General features: G+C 44.8%; 1 protein-coding gene across 4 annotated transcripts in view; it reads left to right on the forward strand.

Annotated features, from left to right (window-relative positions):
• Nucleotides 1-20,564, forward strand: part of LSAMP (limbic system associated membrane protein) — a 1,022,146-nt gene that overhangs the window by 240,597 nt on the left and 760,985 nt on the right. For 2 of the 4 annotated variants that reach the window (XM_074594328.1, XM_074594319.1), the window contains exon 2: nucleotides 14,705-14,743. The exons of the other annotated variants lie outside the window; for them this stretch is intronic. In XM_074594328.1, the coding sequence (XP_074450429.1) occupies nucleotides 14,705-14,743 (39 nt within the window). The remainder of the gene's footprint in view (nucleotides 1-14,704; nucleotides 14,744-20,564) is intronic. 4 annotated transcript variants of the gene reach the window in all.

Below are 20,564 nucleotides of genomic sequence, written 5' to 3' on the forward strand. Positions count from 1 at the left end.
CATAGCTGTGGGGGACTTTGGTGCTGTTCCACCAGCCTTTTAGCACCTCTTGCTGGGAGAAGTTGAGAAGGGAATAGCCACTTTGCTCTGCTCAAGGGATAGGCAGAAAGTAGAATTCAGTTTCTTACTTATTAACAATATGCTATGCACAGCACAAAACACCCTAATGTATATATTTAGAATACACTGCAGAGCTATTTCTTTTCCTTTCTTTAAAAAAAAAAAGAAACACACCATACTTTTATAATAATAATAAAAATGCAGTATATATACAGTATCTTCATATCCCAAATATTTATAAACATAGTTATCTTTGGTCGACGGATGCCAGGAAGTTTGCCAGCACATCAGAGTGATGACATTTTACATCTCATATTCTTTTCGTTGTAAGGAATGAGGTGCTTTTCCATTTTTTAACTGATTTTTCAGATTTTCTTTTAAGACTGGTGCAATCAGGGTAAAAAACTGCGGTTCCCAGAACAGATAGGAAATTCCATGAGACTTAATAAACACCATGCTTGGCTTGATGTTGCAGTAGGGTATTGAAAAGAAATATTATTGACCATTAGTCTGTCACACGGATGCATCTATAAGTTGCTGTCATTGGCAATAAGCCTGTAGCTGTAACAGGTTACAGATTACAGCCTGGTCTCCAGTCTCACAACCCCTAGAGCTGAATTTCTGTCAGTTCATCCCACCCTCTAGTTCTGAAATAGTATGGGATGAACGAGTGGCTAGTAGTCCCTTGGTAGAGTATGTCATGGTGCTGGCCTTTAGGTCAGGCTGTTAGGTATAGAAATGGCATGCTTTTGTGCTGGTACCTGATTGCAGATGTAAATTGGGGACCCTTTGAAATGATTGTCCCTTTATCATCATAATGTCTTTTCACCGAGGCCTGGGATGTTGTATTTGTTACGCATTTTGCTTGGGACTTGGTCTCTCTGTGAAATCCATAAAGGAAATGCTGTGGCATTCTTGGGTGCTCTCCTGGATATTGTCTCCAGATGTTTTTAAAGGCCCATCTTCTAATTCAACCCCCAAGAGGCTTTTCAGAAACTAAAGCGAGCAATTGGAGGCAGCTGCATAATATCTCAAATGACCTACTCAGTCCTTCCTTTCTTGATTTTTTTCCCCATGTAGGTTATCCATTTGCAACTAAAATCGTAGTGCCAAAGGCGTTTTTGCATTGTGTAGAAACCATTCATGCACATCACTTTAACAATAGGGGGGCAGACCTGTTGAGAACTGGGCTAACCCCTCTGTAAGTGGAGGCTTTAAACGAGGAGAAAAGAATGATGGATGTGGTATGCAGGGGCCCAGAAAACAAACGAGCATGATGAAATGGATATGGGCCGTGCAGATTTGAATAATATTTGTGTTTGGGGACAGCAAGGGGATGTCCTGATTTTCATAGCGTTAAGTCCACCATCAGGGTACCATCAAATGGGGCTTCTTCCAGTGTGTAAAGTGACACCATCATCTTCCTTATTCTCCGCTCCTTCAGATACTCTTCATCACATCAGGTCCAGCTTACCTTTTGAAGCAACTTTTAATGTTGGTATCCCTACTAGGGAAGGCCCTTACATTTATATATATATAAAATACATAAAATAACTGGGTGGGTGTGTGCGTACATGGGCATGTGTGTTTGTCTTTTACTTCATCTAACAGAATCTTTCAGGAGGGTAAAGCAGGAGGTATTTAGTAAGAAAATGGCGTTTAGGAGGCCATGGACCTGTTGTCCAGAGGAGGGTCACAAAGATGATGAGAGGGCTGGAGCACCTCTGCTATGAAGACAGGCAGAGAGAGTTGGGGTTGTTCAGCCTGAAGAAAAGAAGGCTCCAGGGAGACCTTATAGCGGCCTTCCAGTACTTAAAGGGGGTCCACAGGAAGGATGAGGAGTGACTTTTTATCAAGGAGTGTAGTGATAGGACAAGGGGTAATGGTTTTAAACTGAAAAAGGGTACGTTTAGATTAGATATCAGGAAGAGATTGTTCGCTGTCAGTGTGGTGAGGCACTGGAACAGGTTTCCCAGGGAAGCTGTGGATGCCCCATCCCTGGAAGTGTTCAAGGCCATGTTGGATGGGGCTTTGAGCAACCTGGTCTAGTGTGAGGTGTCGCTGCCCATGGCAGGGGGGATGGAACCAGGTGGTCTTTAAGGTCCCTTCCAACCCAAACCATTCTATGATTCTATGTTTCTGTGATTCCTCAACTTTTCACGACTGGCCATGTCACAGGTAAGGGGCAGGAAGCTGAATTGATGCTATCTCTGCCAAAGACGCTGTCCCAAAGACACCACAATGCATTGGAGGAAGCTCCAGGAAGAGTGACAAAAATGCTGATAGGTTTGGAAAGTATAGCGTAAATGAGAAGATTAAGGAGGCTGGTATATATTCATTGAGGAGGAAAGATGTGTGAAGGGAGATGTAATCACTGTCTGCAAATCCATAAAGAGACACTACTGAGAGGATAGGGATCCATTTTTCTCAGTGGTTGGTACAAACAGGCCTAAGACATAATGGTCCTGAGGTGCAGCAGGGAACAGTTAGTTAAAAAATATGAGGGAAAACTTTATCACTCTAGGAACAGTTTGGTGACAGAGCAGGCTGCCAAGGCAGGCTGTAGAGGCACCAGCACTGGAGATATTCAAGGCAGAGATGAGTCACCCATCTGTCAGGGATGGCTTAGGTGTCATCAGACCTGCCACAATGTGCAGCAATGGCCTGGGTGATGCACCAGAGGTCTTTTCTCACCCAAATGAGCCTGTGATTTGTCATTTGTGCCTTATTCAGTGTGTGGTACTGTGTGTGTGAGTGTTTGCACTCAATTCCTAATGTTTCTGTGCACATCTGCAGCTCGGATGTCTCCCAGCCTGTACTGCCAGTTACCCTGAATGCTTTCTCTCTTGCCCATTTGCTTTCCCCTGGTTTTCCCCTTACATTTCTACATTTATTTCTTCTTTGCTGACCAGGTATTTCGGTGTGACCTCTTGTCTCTTTTTGTCTTCATTTCACATATATTTCTGTGTGCTTTCGTGCTAATGTACTGGTGCCTGTACGTGTGCAACACATGCCCGTCTCCATGCTCTCTGTGCTCTCCTCCTCCTCTCTGTCCTGCAGTGAGAGCTGCAGATAGGGAAGGGCAGGCAGGAGGACGATTTTTTCTTTCCGTCATCAGAACTGCTGAGAATCACCAGGTTTGGGTTTGAAAGCCTTAGAGATGTACTTGCATCGGTTTGTGCCTCTGGTAATACACTGGGTTGATGGGCATATGACGCCGGGCATTAACACTGCTATACGATTTCCAGATCTGCCTCATATCTGATAATCTAGGGCTGTGCATGGGGCAAGCTTGAGTTGGCCTGCACCCCTCCTTGTGATTTACCTTGCACCCCACTTCTCTGCAAGCCCCCTACAAAAGCTGAACGGCCATCCGGCAGAGACAACACACGTAACTCGCTGACAGTGACAAAAACCTTGCTGACGGTGATGTGCTGCATCTTCCCGAACTTGCAGCAACATTAGGAGTGCTTTATTAAATTAATATGTGTTGAGTATTCATGCTGAGTGCCAGGTGGATGTTAGAGGGCAAAACCAGGAAAGGTTTCCTCCAGCAGCAGTGAGTGTGCTTGGGCAGTCACCAAAGCCAAGTGACGTGTATTAGCTATTATTCTGACAGAGAGGATCATTAAGGTGCTTTTATTTTGAGTGTATGAGTGTGTGCGCATGTGTGTACAAGAATTTGTATATTGTCTGAATTTATTCTCTACAATAAATCAGATTACCCAAGGATGTGTTCAGCTCTACATCACTCGCAGTTTTCAAATCAACATCAGATGTCTGTCTTAAAGACTTTTGTTGCTTCACTCACAAGGTTTTGGATTAGAAATAGGGAAACTATGGGTGAAATGTAAGGCCTGCATCATTCAGGGAGAAGCCCTAAGTCATCTAAGCTCTTCCTTTCTCATCTTAAATGTCAGTAAAGCGATGTGTTGTGTCCAGAAACTGTTGAACTTCAGAGTGCTTAAGTCAGATTGTATGTGGAACCTTGCAGAGAAACAAAGGGCCCTGTAGTAAATACATTAATAATGATAATGAATGTGCTTGTTTACTCAGAAGTCATCTGGCGTTACCTTATAATGGCTACACTGAAATTACTTCCCAAAATTACAACTGAACTTCTGGTCTTACCGTTAGTCTCCTGCAGGTATGTGGCTACGTAGAAGTTTTCATATAACACAATGTTACTCTTGTTATTTTTTTTTTTCCATTTAACCTTAATCGCTGTTGTGTAGCGTCTTTTGTGCGTCTGTGCTTTTTCATATATGGCAGATAAACAGAAGCTATGAAAGTAATTTGTACCCAAAAAAGCATAGTAAATTGTGTTAGACAACATGCTACAGATCAAGAACGGCAACAGAAGTAATAGTGAAAATGTGCTGGCATATAGAAGGGTTTATAATTAAATTGCAACATTAGCAATTTCATTGTTGGTGTTTCTTTAATATATCTTATGAGAAATGCTCTATTACTGTTTAGAGTAATTACTTTGTACTTGAAAACATGCATATATTTTAATGTCATCTGATGGAAAAAATCTCACTTTTCAATTTACTTTTACTTGTCCATTTAGAAATATATTGATAACTTTCAGATCAGTAGTTTTGTAGGATAAATTCTTTACTCAAACTCTCACTCATTAAAAAAGGAATTTAACAGTAGTTTAAAGAAAGCAGATTGATTACTGAGAGAAAGTAATATTTGAACTTTATTAAGACAGTCAAAAATAAATCACATGCAAACTACAAAATAGTTAGATTGATACATAAGAGACCTAGTCAAACAAATCATCAGTTATCGTCATAAAAACTATACACTGTTAATACAACTCTGTATGCATATTTCTCAAAGAAACAGCTTTGGAGATAGTAGCATAATGAATTACTGTGCAGAGGTGTATCTGTCTGCAACAGAGAAAATCTATCTTATTTTGAATGTGCCTGGGTGCTGAGAAAATTATTAACATACAGACCTGGCACCAAGGAGAATATGGCATGAAAAAAAAACAACCTTAAAGGTCATTTGCTGTGATGGACCAAGTACCAGCAACACCCAGTAAAACAGAGTTAAGGCAGAGGTAGAGGAGGAAGGTGTGTTTAGCAGTTCAGAAGCTTTTAGGATTTTGTCCTCAATTGCTAAAATTGTATGGGTCAATTAGGACACTTTTATCTTTCTCATGAATAGTGTCTTTTGATAAAGGAGAAGCAGTGGCCAAGGAGAATGGCAAGGAATGACAAGACATTTGGATGCCATTTCTGTCTTATCCCAGGCATAGACCAACTTCGTGCCAAGCTGATTCCTGGTACAAAGGAGAGAAGCAGACCTCCTTCCCGTATTCGAGTGCTCCATTATATGTCCTTGTCTGACCACACTCGTCTGAGCATCATTTGTTAGGACTGCCAGCCTGTTACTTGCTGAGTGACTCAGGGGCATATTGTGGGTTGTGATCAAACATACATGCTGCTGGATCCCAGCAGTAACCTTTCCGGGCAGGATCTGGGCAAAAGCAAGTCATGGTGCATTCTGGAGAGATCAGAGCATTCTCTACTGCAGGCTAGAGGGAGATAACATCCTAATTAAAGTAACGAGGAAGCAAATCAAATGGCCACAGAATATGGGTTTGGAAACCCCCAAGCTCAAAGATACCACCCTGCTATTAATATGAGTTTATTTTCATTCTGCTGCTTCTATTCTCTTTGAGTGCAACTCTCATAAGAGAGAAGATATCTTGAGTTGTGTAACTGATCAAGCTTAAAGGATTTGAGTCCAGTTCAGGACGCTGTCCTCCCAGGTTTTGGGTAGGACATTCTAGGAAGCAGGCTTCACTTTGAATGTATGGCAAAGGTATGACAGCTCACAACCCCTTTTGTAGGTGAAGAATCAAGGCACAGAAAGAAGAGCCCTACTCCAAGACCATACAAGAGATCTGTCAGAACTGAGATCTGAACCTACAGGCTACTCCATTGCCCTAAAAAAAAAAAATCGCAGAAGTGGATTTTTTGTTTAATACCAGAGGAGCAGAAGATCAGCCTAGACATCTCCTTGTCCAACTCAAGAGGTTTCTCTGAAGCACACTGCCTGGTGCTTCCAATGAAGGACTCCCTTTTGCCATGTTGTGGCATAGCTGAGTTGCTGGAGTGCTCTGAAGTAGGGAGGAAATGTCTACCCAGAAGCTCTCGTTCCTAAGAGCTGATCTTGTGACACAAGTCAGAGAGCAGGTGCTCCAGACGCTTTGTGAAAAAGCTGGCTGCCAGTTTGGCACCCATGCACTCGCTGCCAGCTGCTCAACCCCTCAAGTTGCCTGCCGCTGGTGCTCCCCTCAGAGGTGCTGCGCCCAGCTGAACGATTTGGAGGATGTCAGTCTGATTCTGCATTCAAACTCAATCACTTCAAGATGAACCAAGAAGCTGAAGTGACCTATTAGCACAGCCAGCAATCTTTGTATTTTTCTGATTATGTTTTATATATTTCTTTACCCTTTGTTCAATTACGGCAGGATCCCTTTCTTCTTGTCCGCTCGTGTTCTCTCTCAGTGCTAAGTGCCAGCTGTCACTGCCTGCTGGATAATTACCATTTTACAAACAGTGTTTAGGGAAATGCCATCAGTTTCTGAATATGTGGCTGTCAGGGCTTATTTGAGGGGCTTTCCTGTGTTAACTACCTCTTCTCTTTTCAGGCAGGAGGGCAAGGGAGGGGAAGGAAGCTGGGAGATCTGTCTTGTCTCCAGGCATTTGAAGAAAAATTGCATTTCATCTTTTTCGCATTTTGACTGTCAATGCTTATTCCTTCCCCCACCCTCTCTCCCAGTTTATGCACTCCTCTCACTTTTTCTTTATGACAGGCTGCTCTATCCTTCTTTGCAGTTCCAGTGGCCTGCAAGTGACTGGTGGCAGGAGTGAAGATAGAGCTGCTTATCATGGGGGGTTACTAATGGGAAGAAGGGCATATTCTCAGAAATAGTCATGGCCCTTCATTACTGTAATATCCTACTTAAAGCTACATAGGTCAGCCTGAGGTTAAGCAGGGGATCTGGGAAAAAAGCTTATAGTCTGATTGCCTTACTGCAAGAGGCAGTAGCAGGAGTACAGCCGAGGAGGGATGAAGCCTAGATGTTGCTGAGAGAGGCTGAAATCCTGGATGTCAAAGCCAGACTCCAGAGAGGGATGGCATTAGGCCTTCTGCTGAGACATGGCTTTTCCAGGACACAAACTATATGGAAGGTCCTGTCTGGGAGGGTGGCAGGGGAGAAGGCAGGATGGCTGCAGCATTTGATTGTGGTTTAATTTGCCTGTACTAAGAAAGGTAATGAGAGATGCATAAAACCCATTTACATTCACCTGCAGGGGCTAACCAAACTCGAGGTCTGTCAGCTCCAAAACTTTCCACTGTTATTTAAATAAGCTTCTTCCCCTTAGCAACAACTGGTAGCAGATACTTAATCAGAGCCTTGGGCAGCAGAAGTCAGCATAAAAATCAGGGCCATGTGTGCGGGGTCAAGATGTGTGAGGTGGCCCCATTAGTGCCCACATTCTCGAAGGAAAGATTTTCCCTAAGTGTCAATATTTTGGCTTTGTAAGGATTTTTGCAAGCTATCCACTTCGGGGACACTGGAGGAGAAGAGACAGGAGCTGCTTCTCAGGCACAGCAGCTGCTACACGGGCCCTGAACTTTTTGCCCTGGTCTGAACAAGGGGGATGAGATAGAGGAGGGTCCCGGGGATGTATCTCGGGCACAGTCGAAGCCTGGGACACCAACAGAGGCAGGTAGCTCAAGCCCTAGCAGAGCCTGAGGAGTGGCATCATCCGTGAGGTTACAGGATCTCGAGCGAAGCGTGCAGGAAAGCTGCTGAGCCATGTCCAAGCTGGATGCGTAGGCTTCCCTCAGTTACCATCATGGCCGGATTGCCTCACTGGGCCAGCTGGGTGGCTCTCAGGGACTCAGGCACGAGGCAGCTGGTCTGTTGTGTTTTATGTTACTGGTTGGAGTTAGTGCTGTTAGAAGCGCCACGACACAGAAGGGTTTCTGCAGCAAAGCTTAAATACCAGTGTAAAGAATAAAGACTTAAGTGCAGCTGTGAATTGGGCTGTCGGACCAAAGCGGTGTTGCAATTCAGTGATGAAGACGCTGACACCTGGCCAGCTCAAGGGGCTCGCTGTACAGCCAGTCAATGCCTGTCCCATGTCCTCAGCCTTTCCTCTTGCTCCTGAATACACTCTGTGAGCTGCAGCTCCTGGGGGCTGGTTCTCTCTGCCCTGGCAGTGGCACAGACAGACGTCACTCCCACAGGCTCCTCTTGGTCTGTCCACTTGCCACCAGCTGAAGGAGAAGCAGCCATCCCTTATCTGCAGAGCCCTCTTCCTTAATTTTTCCCCTTGCCCCTCATTTTCCACACTGGGCCTGATCTCGTTGCTATGGTGACGCGCAGGAGATGAGCCTGACTTGGCGCACGCTGCTTCTGGAGGCTGAGAAAAACAGTGCTCCTGTCCATGGCTTGGGTCTGACTCGGGGCCGTGGGGAGGAGAGGAGGAAAGGTGTCCTATATAAGGAGAGAGATCTGTAGGAGATGAGTCTGCGGCTCCCACGGCTGGCACGAAAGCAATTGCAAGATCAGTGCGATACCTGCGAGCTGTCAATCTGAAGCGCTCCAGGAAACTCTCACACAGGGTAGAAAATATCTCTAGGAGATTTAAAGATCCTATTGATATTCACACACCAAGTCGTGCTTCCCTGCAAAGGCCACTTAAGTGGAGATGGCAAATGCACGCAAGTCCTTCTAGCAGGGGGATGCAGACAGTTCTGGTGCCATGCCTCCTCTAGAGCCTTGCCACCACGCAGATAGGCAGGGGTGGGCAGCAAGGTGCTTTGAAAGTGTGCACTGTCAGAAGTCACTTGCCTTGGAGCCTGTTCTGTGCTGTTTGGGGTCAGGGTCCCTCCCGTTCAGCATTGCTAGTACTATAGGAATCGCATGGCTGATGGGCAGTGGACAATGTGGCAGGCAAGCAGGGAGGCAGCAATCAGCCTCCGAGCAGCTGGAGGCTTTGGGTGGATCAGCACGTGGCCCCATTGCTTCCAGGGGTAGCAGTAGCCTGGAACAGCAGCTTCCCATGTGCTCTCTCCAAAGGCCTTCTCGCAGCTTCTACACACTCTAATTCATGGTTCTGCCCCGAACTAGCTGCAAGGGAAAAGGATGATGGACCTGGAAATGGAAGAATTAGGGAGGAGAGGGGAGAAGAGACAGAGCTCCTCAAGTCCCTTATAGCAAGGAGCTAACTTCAATTACCTATGTTTTTTCCCTCATCTGATGTGTAAAAAGGATGTGTCCTAACCAACCACCTGCCTGTGCCTTCTCTTTCTCAGGCCCTCTGTTGTTTGTTAAGCACCTTACAGGGGAACAGGGTCTCAAAGCTTGCGACAGGGAAGGAAATGTTTGGACCCCTAGAATTCCGAGTTTAGCAGGTATCCTGCACTCCCTTGCAGCCTTCCCTCTCAACAACCAGACCGGGGAGCGCACCAGCCCCTTCTTCACTGAAACAGAAAACTTGCTCCAGTACGTTGGTCAAAAAAATGGAAAGTGCTTTCAAAATCATGTCTTATTTTGAAAAGTATTATGTCAGCCTGCTGTTCACAGTCAACATGTAATGAAACACATTCATTAGCCATTTAGGTCATCACTTCTCATGCTTTTCCGTGTTTGAGCTGCTCAGCAGCAGATTGCAAGGCATTTTTCTAGCCATCCTTCCTGACCCTCTGATAGTGATAAGCAATATGTTGTGTACTGTTAGTATCATGGTTATAAATGACCACCGTACCACATGCTACCCAAATTTAATGTGCTCAGACAGTTCTGTCACTGGCAGCTACTCCATTCCTTACTAGCTGTCCCCAGGCTGAAACTGCTTTTAAGGAATACGATGGCTGCCGTCTCCTCCTGTCGCACTGGGTATGAGGCAGGGCTGTCCTACTGCAGCGAAATTTGCTTCTCGCTCCTTCTCTCAACACCACTTGCTAAATTGTTTCAGTGGCATCATCGTGATCAGTGAAGTATTGTGATTCTTTTTTAGGTATTGGTGTCCTAAAACATTCAAATCGCTTTGCCTGCCCTTACCTTCCAGCACACTTCTATCCACTCAGCCGTTTAAGTCCTTGCCTGGGTAGTGTCAAAGAACCCCGCAGACATGATGCAGTCATCTCCAGCTCCTGAGACTGGGAAGAGTTAATAACCAGAAGTCCTGCACTGAAAACTGAGCCCTGGTAAGGTCGGGCAGGTTGTTCAAGGTCAAAGCATGAAGTCGGTGGCAGACCTAAGAGCTAAGCCTGTGTCTGTCATTTCCCAACCCAGAGCCTTAGCCACAGAGCCATGCTTCCTTCCTCTGGAAGCAGCTGGTTTTCTTCCATCATTTCTGTCTCTTAATTTCCTTCACTCTGTGCTGTTTTTTATCACTTAGCCTGCAGAGCAATTGTGATCCTGTTTACTTGAGAGATGCTATACAAAATACAGTTGTATTGTATTTCATTTCATCCACAAGCCAGCATTCTCCGAGGGAGGCCAGTTGCTGGCGAGGACAAATAACCAACAAAGCAAAGGGCAGGAGTGTTCAGCACTTTCTTAAATTTGATCTACTTCTTCCTTTAACATACACACACATGGAGCCAAACCAAACTATTTTACTTCATGGAAAGGGCTTAGAGTTAAATCTTGAGTGCTGTGCAGGCAGTGTCATTATCTAATGAAAGGAGGCTTATTGACTCCCTCCTCGCGATTTAAGACCACCTCTTCTCCTTCAGTCTTTCAAGGGTAAAGCTATTAAAGTTAAACAAAACTCGAAACAAATCCAGGCCATGTCTATCAAGGAAATTGCCATGCCATCCAGGTTGGAAAGCCCTACATTTGCACTGAGAGGGCGGGTGTATCCCCATAACTTAGTACGATGCTGTGGTAGTTTGAGAAATCAGAATAGCCACCTGGGCAAGGTGGTGGTGACCCAGTTACTCCAGCCAGTAAAGCCAGGACCAGAGAGTCTGGATTAGAGGGAAGGTCGGACCATGCGAGCTGTCGGTGTGGTTTGAGCTGATCAGTTATGCAGACAGCTCTTTCCTAAGTTGGCTGTTCTGTCAAAACCGCTTTTTTCACTGTCTGAGCTGTTCTTTCTCTAAGCTGGCATTTTTTTATGTGAGCACATTTTTGGATCAGATAAAAATACAAATGGAAACACCCTTTCTGGTCTTTCTCCATCATGCTCCCAGCTCTGATCTCCCTCCCTGTCTGTCTGCTCTGTGTGTCTCTCTTGGTTTCTTGGTGGCCGTTTCCCTGCCACTCGCTGTCTTTCTCTCTCCTCTCCTTTTTCCTTTGCCTGGCACTTTGTCTCCAGCGCACACCTGAATGAGCTGCTGACCACTTCTCCTGCCTGGCCTCCTTTCTTTCCCGCCTTTCTCTTTTTCTTCTCAGCCTGTCTCCTTCCTGTGCAGCACAAAGGCCCCCTAAAAAAAGATTGCAAGGCAGGAGACGGCAGCTCTTGATGGTGAGCTGTGCAAGAAATATCAAGTCACCAAAGGCAGCGCGAGCACTGGCGATGGGGTGCTGGGGGTTGGAGAAATACCCTGAGGAGACTCCGTTGATGGGTATTAGCATTTCACAGTGCCTTTCATCAGTACAGTGTGAACATGTCTGTCTGCCTGTCTATGTAACTGAAAGTTGGCTGAGGTGAAGACCTCACACATGGTGGCTGCTGGGGCTACTGCTGTCAAAGGGCCCACATGTCCCCACCTCCAGAGCCATGCCCTCTGCTTATTGAGTGGGCTTATAGGACAATTCAGGTTGGAGCAGATCCCAGGAAATTATCTGTCCCAATCTCCTACTCATCGAAGGTCCCTTCTGATGTTGGGATGCAACAGGGTGTGTAGACCTGCCCTCATAGCTGGCTGTGTCTGTACCAGCACCATGAGGACAAGCACTGAAGAGTGCCTGGGTGATGCCAGGGAGCGGGAGCTCCATGCTATTCTTCTGCAGTTGGTTTGTGGCCTCCAACGCAAGGCCACGAAGGAACCAGGCTCTCCTGTGGGCTTCCCCTTGGATTGGGGTGTGCATGTGCCCCCCACTTGCTCAAGGGGGACATGCAGGTAGCTCGTGTGCAGCATCACCTGTCTCTGCTGAAGGTGTACGGTTGCTTCTTTTCTTCTAGCGTGTGCTCCTGCAGCAGGCAGCCATGAGCTGAAATCCTTCTGCTGTCTCCTGTCAGTATTGTCTGTCTCCTTCAGCATGGCTTATTACAGGTGCAGCCACGCTAATTAGTTGGTCTGGGAGGTCTGTCTCCACAGCACCAAAGAGCACAACACCAGCCAGAGCTGGAGTGCTGTAGGCTGCAGGTATCAGAGCAGCGCTGGGGACGGTCAGAGGCTCTGACATACTCCAGCTTGCACTGCGTGCCCTGTTCCCTCAGTGCTCTCTTCTGGTTGTGGTTGCTGTTGAAATGTTGAAAAAGAGAAAAAGGAAAAAAAAAACAGAACCCACACCCCCCTCTAAGAGAGTCACAGAACAGTAGGGGTTGGAGGGGACGTCTGGAGATCATCTAGTCCAACCCCCCTGCCAGAGCAGGGTCACCTGGAGCAGGTTGCACAGGAAGACGTCCAGGCGGGTTTTGAGTGTCTCCAGAGATGGAGACTCCACCACCTCTGTGGGCAGCCTGTACCTCTCAAAGTAAAGAAGTTCCTCCTCATGTTTAGATGGACTTTCCTATGTTCAGGTTTGTGCCCGTTACCTCTTGTCCTGTCACTGGGCACCGTGGAAAAAAGGCTGGCCCCATCCTCCTGACACCCACCCTTTAAGTATTTATAAGCATTGATAAGATCCCCCCTCAGTCTTCTTTTTTCCAGACTAAAAAGATGCAAGTCCCTCAGCCTTTCTTTGTAAGGGAGATGTTCTAGTTCCCTAATCATCTTTGTAGCCCTTTGCTGTACCTTCTCCAGCAGTTCCCTGTCCTCCTTGAGCTGGGGAGCCCAGAACTGGACACAGTACTCCAGATGCGGCCTCACCAGGGCAGAGTAGAGGGGGAGGATGACCTCCCTCGATCTGCTTGCCACACTCTTCACTGCTCCCACTTCTTAAGAAAACAAAACAAAACCAAATCAAACCAGGTTTCTAAGGTCAAGGTCTCTCGCCCTCCAGGCCAAGAATAACCTTAGCACAGGTGCTGTATTGGAGAGGTGGGCTCTGATGTTACATGGAAAAGTTCACTTCTACCACTGGTTGCTTAACCAGAAATGTTTTTTCCTCATATCGCAATTTTAGGCTCACACCCTTCTTGCAGTGTTCCTTTCTCAAAGCCTTGCCTTTGCCGCCAAGTCTCTGCTCGCAGTGGGTGAGCTGTCTCTTCATGGGCCGTACATGGCATTTTCCTATTTCTGTTGTCCTTCCCCAAACTTCTTTTCCTCCTGCTTCCTTTCCTCTTGCCTTGCTGAGCCTTTGACCCCTGCTTGCCCTCTGTGGAGAGTGTGAGGTACTTCTCTTTTGGCTTTATAGAAAGTCCACAACTCAGTTATCTAATTACTTTCACTTGTTGCCCGAACTAACTGTGAAATAGTTACATTTCTTTCCTGGGACAGGAAAAGCAGGCAGGTGCCAGGGTGTAGTCTGGGGCCTGAATTGCGAGGGCCTGAATTTTATGCATGTGAACTGAGGCAAAAGAGCGAGAACGTAACATGAAGTTTTAATGCAAGTGGTTGAAAGCAGCCTGTCAGCACAGCTGAAGTTGATAGCCAGGGCACAGGGGTTCAGCCCTGGGTGCCTGAGGGGCATGAGCACTGCACAGTTGTGCGTTCATGTACCTTTCTAACTAGGAAATGCTAACCAGACTAAAAGGCAACTACCCTGGATTGGGGCGATGGATCGATATTTGTGATAGCTCCCTGGAAACTAACTCTTGTGTGAACAGCTCATACTCTTTGAGTCCTTCTGAGAGGACCCTTGTAAGTAACAGTGAGATCAGTTAATATATTATGGAGATACAAGGTACGCTTTTTGCAAAAAGTCTGTTTTCAAGGTCTAGAAGTAAGTAGGGGAGACCTGCCTGCCTCTCCCTGCCTCCATTGCTCCCTTTCTACCATCCCTTCCTGCTTCCCTCCCTCCCAGGACCCCAAGGCTTGTCCTCCTCATCCTTCAGTCATATCACAGAGGAAGGCTAAGGTAAAGTTGCTTTGTCATCTTACGTGCCTTACGGATGCGGGTGGACACCAGCACTGAAGTGACCTGGTATGTAATAGCTCTAGTTTGTTGGCAAAGGCAATGGAACTGATCTTCTCTGCCTTACTCTCTCAAGCAAGGGGGCAAAATGCTTGATCAGATTGGTGTGGCTGAATGGTTAGACCCAGGAGAAGGAGTACTCATGTATCCTCAGTTCACAAGACATCAGTAAATCCAGGTCAGGATACAGGTTTATTGATTCAATACCACAGTTACATCAAACAAGTTTCACTGTATACCTAGAAAGTGTTTGTGATTGTAGTGGTACTGAACAATCCAGAATCAAAAGACACGCCCGAGACCTGAATGAATTCCCCAAATAGCTCTTATTTCATATTTAGTATAGATAAAATATTCAGAGATGTCTAACACTGCTTTTTTTTTTTTGTGCTAATAATCCTACTGAAGCTGATGAGAATACACACGGGTCAAACCTTTTGGACCGAGGTACTGAATTTATTAAAACGTGATGTATGTTTGTGTTGAAATGTCTGTATAGTATGTATTGAAAAATGCATATGCACAACATGCAATGTAGCAGGGCCTACCGGTGCAATATATGGGAGTATCCCTTTACGATCGGTCGAGCTGCAGATCTGTCCACTGGCTCCCATGAAAGCTGCCATTTTACTTTGCACTCTTTTCTGTTGGGAAATGTAGCCTGCAAAGAATGCGGCAGGTTTTAAATGGAGCTTTCAGAGCTGTTCACAAACATGAATGAATTAAACCTCACAACTCCTCTGTGCAATACTGGAGACATCCTCACCTCACTCTGAAAGGCAGCCACCTGTGGAAGGCAGCAGCTGTTTAATAGTGCATGGTAACATTTTACAACTGTTGGGTACAACAAGTGATGACAGAAAATATCCAGATTAAACTTGTGGGAATTAGGCCCAGAGAACGTAATTGCTGAAATTAAAATGTGTGTAGTTTAAGTTAACACCTATACGGTGTGCAAACTGCCACCAGTTCCTTAATGAACTCTGCTGGTTAGGGTTAAGGCTGTGCAAATATTTTTCTCTTTAGCTTCTAAAACAAAACATTTGGAGGTAGAAAAATTGTCTTGTGTTGAACCAAATTCTCTCTGTGTTGGTTAGTTTGCCTCTTGTTCGGTTGCTCTCCTGTTTCATATAGGGGGGGGGGGGAAAGATGGAAAACATCATTTCAGTTGACACAAATTATTTTGTTTGGCCCAAAGCAAAACTTTTCAGAGCAAGCAACTTGTGAGAAAAGGCCAGGGAAGGCTGGCTTTGCAGAGCTGCTATTATTGCCACAACTGTAAAAGGCAGCACCACCAGCAATACAACACCTCCTAAGGGTATTCACTTTGCTGTCAGTGACCTGAGCTGCCAATATCCTGCCTACCCAGAGAGCCCCAGTCCAGTGCTGCTAGCCTTGGGAGAGGTATAAGAATTAAAGCGCAAGGAAATATCCTTACGTCTGTAGGGGAGAAAGAGAGAGTGACTTCCCCACAGAACGGGAAAAGGCGCGTGCCATAGTTGAGCCCTTTAGCCAGTCCTACCATTTTAAAGGAATACATCCTTGGAAGAAATATATACCTGGCTGAACCGAGCTTCTTTCTCCGTTGGCAACAAGAGTATTTGTCCAACGTAGGCTGAAATTTCTACTTTTAATGGAACTGAACGGCTAATTTAGAAGGAAATCAAAGCAAAACAGACTCGTTGCATCTCGGTATTGTTTTTGTCTGGTTTAACTTACTGTGTGGAACCATTTCAATAAGCTGCGTTATCAGCTGAAATTTCTTTTTCCCTTCTTTTTGGTTGCTGCCTGAAAGCTAGGCAGATGCATATCCAGTTTTATTTAAATTCACACTCTCATGGTTAGAAATTCACAGTATTACTTTCTCTTCCAATGCCAGGCTTGCAGAGACCTCCTTATGATGAAAGATCTTATTAGAGTTAGCGCTCTGCATCAAGGAGAGACAATCAATTCCTTTTGGAGATTTAATTTTAATCATCCGGACTGGCTTCTGTCGCCCCGTCTTCCATAAAACTTTCACCGTTCCCTGGTCCTTGGTATTAGTTTCTGTGGATGGCAGGCTTCAGAGCTTGTCCCAGTAATCGGAAACAGGAGGTTACATTAGTCCCAGGTTGTGTTGCACACAGCAATTCTATTTGCAGAGTCTGTTTGCTGCACGGTTAACGGCTGCTTCAAACAGCGCACAAGTAATTTCCAAATGACATATCTCCTCTCCGTCTGCAGCTATTTTAAACTTGGTTTGCCACATGTGGTGTGGCCGTGACTCTGGAGGGAGTAATTCCCCTCAAGCCCTCCCCTTCCAGAACCGATGTGCTGTTGCCCTGAGCTGAATGCTGAATATTGAACTCTTTCAACATATGAACTTCAGGCCAATTATTATTCAAAGAATAGTTTTAGTAGCTCATAAAACTAAACTAGCAACCCACCATTTCCAGATAATTTCTACACAGGAAAAAAGAGACAACATTCATCCCATGAGCCATGGTGAAATTAGTCTCAAAGTTTTTGTGCTTAGGGAGAAATTCAGAGCGGGCACAGAAAGCATTATCACACCGACTAATGTGAAATTCTTGCCACTTCTGCTAGTAATCATTTTTGTCCTTTAACCTGCAAACTCCATGGCTGCCAGGAGGTGTGTGAGCATAACTAAGAGTGTCCTGCGCATTCCCACTGTCACGCAACCTGGGCCCATATCCCACTGGTGCTGCCGTTTTTCAGCAGTGTGACTGATTTATATCGTGGTGGGCTGGAGGGAATCAGACTCTTTTGCTTTGGCCATTCTCCAAATATGCCTTTTAGGAGCAGTCTTCTTATTTGCATTCCTAACATTGACTTTAGTGTTGGGACTCAGCATATCCACTCTTGGGGTTTCTTTGGCTCTAAAGCCAGATGTGACTTTGGGGTTGACCTTTCCTTCGAACATGATCCAACTAGAACTTCAGATTTAAATGGTAGTGCATGGCATAGCTCTGAATTTCTAATTGTGGGCCCCCACCTACATCTTTATGCAGAGCTCAACATCATCTTCATTCTTTCCACTTGCTACCTACAGCGTCCTTGCTCCTACTATGTGATAGATATATTGGGGCTGGGAGACTGTCTCTGCTAATGGAAATCATTTGAATCTTTTCCTTTGGGTTGTTCCCCTGTAAATCTCTCTGCTTAGGGTTTAAAGCTGGGAATGCTTTCTGCTTCATCTGTCCGCTTCTCCCTTTCATCCTCTCCTTCATTGCTTAGTCTATTCTTGTTCTCTGATGCTTAACGACTCTACCAGATTGGCATAGAGTAGCCTCCATGTTGCTATTGTAAACCCAACTGCACTTTCCACTATTGGACTGACCTAATTCTCTAGGCAAAACCTACCGGTTTGTTTTCAGTAGTCTTTATCGATAAAGACTATTTTTATCTCATTGAAAAGAAATCACGCTGAAGTTCTTGGGAGCCTGTGCACTGACAAGAGTCCAAAGAATGCTTGAATGAAAATACTCACCTCGATCAATGCTTGATCAAAGACTTGATGGTTGCATAATTCATAGCTGACACTCCAGTTCTGTGTGCACGGCACTGTAACAAATGAGTGGTAAAATAAGAAAATACATGAGATTTAATAGCTGTCAAAAGAATCTCAGCTGAAGTGAGGATTACCTGGTGAACGGCTATTCATTAATCACAACCAAAAGAAGTAAAGGTCAGGAGCAGGCTTAGCTCAGTGATAAGGCTGTGGGCAGACACAGACAGATCTACCAGGGAGCTTCTGCTCAGACAAGCCTTTTTTAGTTGTAACCAACATGAGTTTTCGGTCATTGTTACTAGTGCATGGGTGATAATAGATTTTTTTGGTTGGAAGAGCTGGCCGAGAATGCTTGCGGTAGTTTGTGACTTTTATTTTACTTTATTTTATTTTATTTTATTTTATTTTATTTTATTTTATTTTATTTTATTTTATTTTATTTTATTTTATTTTATTTTATTTTATTTTATTTTATTTTATTTTATTTCATTTTATTTTATTTTGAAGATGTTAATTTATTAAAGCTGAGGCTGTATTATGTAAGCATTCTATCAGCTGGAAAATTTGTCATTCTAGTTTTGGGAATATCGCATATCAAGTAGTTAGTACCTACCTGAGATGTGAGAGACATGATTCAGATCCTGTACTGCCACAGTCATAGAAGGGATGCAGATTTGGCTTTCCCATACACAGATAGGCATAAGAAGCACCTCTCTGTCCTGGAATTGGCTTCTCTTTTTAGTTTCCTATGAAGCTTCGTCAGATACTTGTGTTTGTCCAGGTGTGAAATAGTTCTGAAATTTTAATTTTTTTTGCATATGTAAAGGACAGGAATGTTGGTGGGTTTTTTTCCACCTACTTTAGCATTTCTTTATGACCAGTTATTTGTTAAAAAGCTGAATCAATAAGCGATCGTTAAAGGGAAGGCTCAAGGAAAGTAACACATCAGCCTAGGTGAAGAGTATCCCAAGAGCTCTCAGAAAATTGGACAGGTTTACAGCTGCGAGCGGCTGAAGCCCCAACCTCAATGACACAATTGTTTTGCCGAGGCTGAAGAAAAGCGAGCTCAGAGGGAAGAGTAACTCATTACGAGTCGAGGCAGGGGGCCAGTCTGTGGCGGTGCCCCTGAGAACAAGGGGAGACATGCACAGACACATGGGCATCACACGCATGCGTGCACACACCTGCCTTTGATGTTTCTTTATATCTCTCTTTTGAAGTTCCTGAATCCTGGAGCAGTAGCCTTAGGTCTTTTTTCCTTTATACTGAATTGGAGGTTTTCAAGGCTTGGATTCTAGAAACAAGAGATGAAATAGGTCTATTAAACCTTGCTTCTCTTCTCTTTCAAATTTGTTTTTAATTTGAATTTTCTTTTAGTAACTACATGGATCCTGTTGACAGTTTCCAAATGCTGATGCTGGATACAGTTTAACAGAAAAAAAAAAAAAAAAACAAAACCAAAAGAAACCACCAAACCAAAACAAGGAAATTTCAATCTTGAAAAAGAAAAAAATGAAAACCTTCTTTCCTTTCTTTCATCCATTACTTCAGATGAAGCCTTTATAACCTGAGTGCGTTTTGCAAAGAGATCGTCTGTTTTGCCATAGAATATGATATCTGTGTACTATTTAGCAAATCTGCACAAATGCTTAGGACAGCAAATGAAGATGGAAAATGTGCACTGGTAACGGATGTAACTGTGATGGGCCATTGCACACTCCCCACAGCCATCACAGCTGTTCTTCCAGCAGCCTCTCCACTTGGCAGCAGAGAGGACTTTCAAGGAGTAGTTTTAAGAAGTAACAATCCCCTTAGTCCATATGCCCCTCAAAATCCACCTCTGTGTATCAGTAAAATGACGCACAGTTATCAGACTGCTCTGCAGTCCGCTGATGACCAACCACTTGAATTCTTTACCTTCTGCTTTTATCTCTGGAAGTCTCTGGTTCAAGACCATGGTGTCAGTCAAAACACTTGGTTTTGAATTTGTTGAGCCCACTAGGATTTTACGACCCTGAATCAAGAGAAGGTGCTACTGAGACTTTTAATAAATGTAGAGAACCAAACATGTTTCTGGACACGTTCAAGATAATCAACCTCTGCTGGGAGAATCACCTTTCCGTTGTGCCAGCACGATGACTGTGCAGTGCCTTCAATGTCTAGGATTTTCAGCAATGAGGAAATGTCGCCTCTTACTTAGGAGTTGGCAGCCTTACTCGTGCTGTCCTCCTGGAGGCAAGCTGTGTCCTTCCATTACTTAGTGCTGCATTCCCCTGAGCTGCAAACACATGTGGGGCTTCCTCTCCACATGTCTTCTACTTACACTGGCCAGAGCACAGAGTTGATAATGGTGATGTACAAGTGTGATCTTGAATAGGCCTGCTCGTTGTCCATCTCTTTCCCTCAGTCTGGAGTGACGAGTCCTTGTACTGTCCATGTTTACATCCTATTAGGTTTTCCCCTTCCAGTTCGGTATCAATCATACTTGACTCTTGTTAGCAGAGATGCTTCTCTTGTGGACTTGCTGGTGCTTTGCTGAAGGCAACACCAAATGATCTTTCACCTCCCTCCATTCATCTCTTGTCCCCCTCTTTGCTCATCGGTTATCGAGCCCAGACTGACCTCAGTTCTGCGCACATTCCTCCTTTGTTAAAGAACCTCAATGCCTTAACGCAAACTCTGTCCAAAACAAGTCTAACAAGAACTCTGGTAAATATAGTTATAAATATTTAAGGTCAGAGCTTTAGTACAGTTTGT

The sequence above is a fragment of the Larus michahellis genome, chromosome 1 (genome assembly GCF_964199755.1).
Source record: "Larus michahellis chromosome 1, bLarMic1.1, whole genome shotgun sequence".
Taxonomy (NCBI): Eukaryota; Metazoa; Chordata; class Aves; order Charadriiformes; family Laridae; genus Larus; species Larus michahellis.